Consider the following 1,076-nt stretch of genomic DNA (forward strand, 5'->3'; position numbering starts at 1 on the left):
AAGCAACAAGAAACACATATGTGTGAACAAAATTACTTATGAACATTGTTTAAAATATCATTTAATGAAAGTGTTCACTCACCCACATCCGCAAAGTAGGCCAGTCCCATTGTATTTAACCATATACAGTTCCTTTTCAGGGTAATTTCTGCTGCAGGTTGTAGCACAGGCGTTTACAGTTGCCTCTGGGTCGCTCAGGTAAGTGAGTTCCACTTGTGTCACGTTGATGTCTCTGTAGCAGCCTACGAGAAGTAAGTCTTCCTGGGTCGATGGCAGTGTTGTTTCCTTTGTAGTAGCCTCTGTAGCATTAGTAGTGGTCGAAGGAGTTGTTTTTTGTTCCACGGTCGTTCTTGGCTCGTCACATTTGTGCAATATAAGGTACACGCTGATGGAGCTCATGCCGCCGCATTTCTCTTCGCTGTCGGGGCATTTTTTGCAGTAGAAGAAATCGTTCAGCGTGCCCGAGCGGTTCCCGAGGGCAGTCTCGTCACCACAACCACACACGAGGCGCTCATTCATCTCGATCACTTTCACAAAGACCATTGGCGTCTCTGGGTCTTCCCGCAGACACAGTCCTGCGCAGACAGTGGCTGACCTCACCTCGTGGTCCTCGTGGTGAATTTCGAGTTTGTCGTAGATCACGAAGGCCTCGTTGTAACAGGACATGTACTGGAGGCAGAAAGCAGCCGAAGGGGCGTAATTCATGACTGAGATGCAGACGATCAGAAGACAAGATAGCGACGTCATGGTGCAGCAGATGCTAGTGTGATACTGATGATGCCCGCCGTAAGGCTTATTATGCTTCCTGGGAATGCTGTAATCTTGCTGATAACCGTACTACCTGGGGATTCTTTGTAACGTCACAGATAAGATTATGAACGGAAGTGAAACACGTTATCGCATAGATTTTATCTGTATTTCAATGTGCAAATGAATGTGTTTTTTCTGAAATTTTATGGAACTGAATCTTTGCCTGAATTAAATATCTTCAGCGTATGTATATTCAATAGTCATCTTTGAGGAAAGATGTCGAAATTCAGAAGTATACCGGAAATACTCGTATGTAGTGTATACTC

At 44.9% G+C, this 1,076-nt stretch overlaps 1 protein-coding gene across 1 annotated transcript in view; it reads right to left on the reverse strand.

Moving 5' to 3' along the window:
* The window catches only part of LOC119586222, a 1,197-nt gene extending 373 nt beyond the window's left edge, over positions 1 to 824 (reverse strand). Inside the window, exon 1 of the mRNA XM_037934926.1 lies at positions 83 to 824. Coding sequence (XP_037790854.1) covers positions 83 to 747 — 665 coding nt within the window. The 5' untranslated portion in view covers positions 748 to 824. The remainder of the gene's footprint in view (positions 1 to 82) is intronic.
* Between the last annotated feature and the right edge of the window lie 252 nt (positions 825 to 1,076).

The sequence above is a fragment of the Penaeus monodon genome, chromosome 21 (assembly GCF_015228065.2).
Source record: "Penaeus monodon isolate SGIC_2016 chromosome 21, NSTDA_Pmon_1, whole genome shotgun sequence".
Classification (NCBI taxonomy): domain Eukaryota; kingdom Metazoa; phylum Arthropoda; class Malacostraca; order Decapoda; family Penaeidae; genus Penaeus; species Penaeus monodon.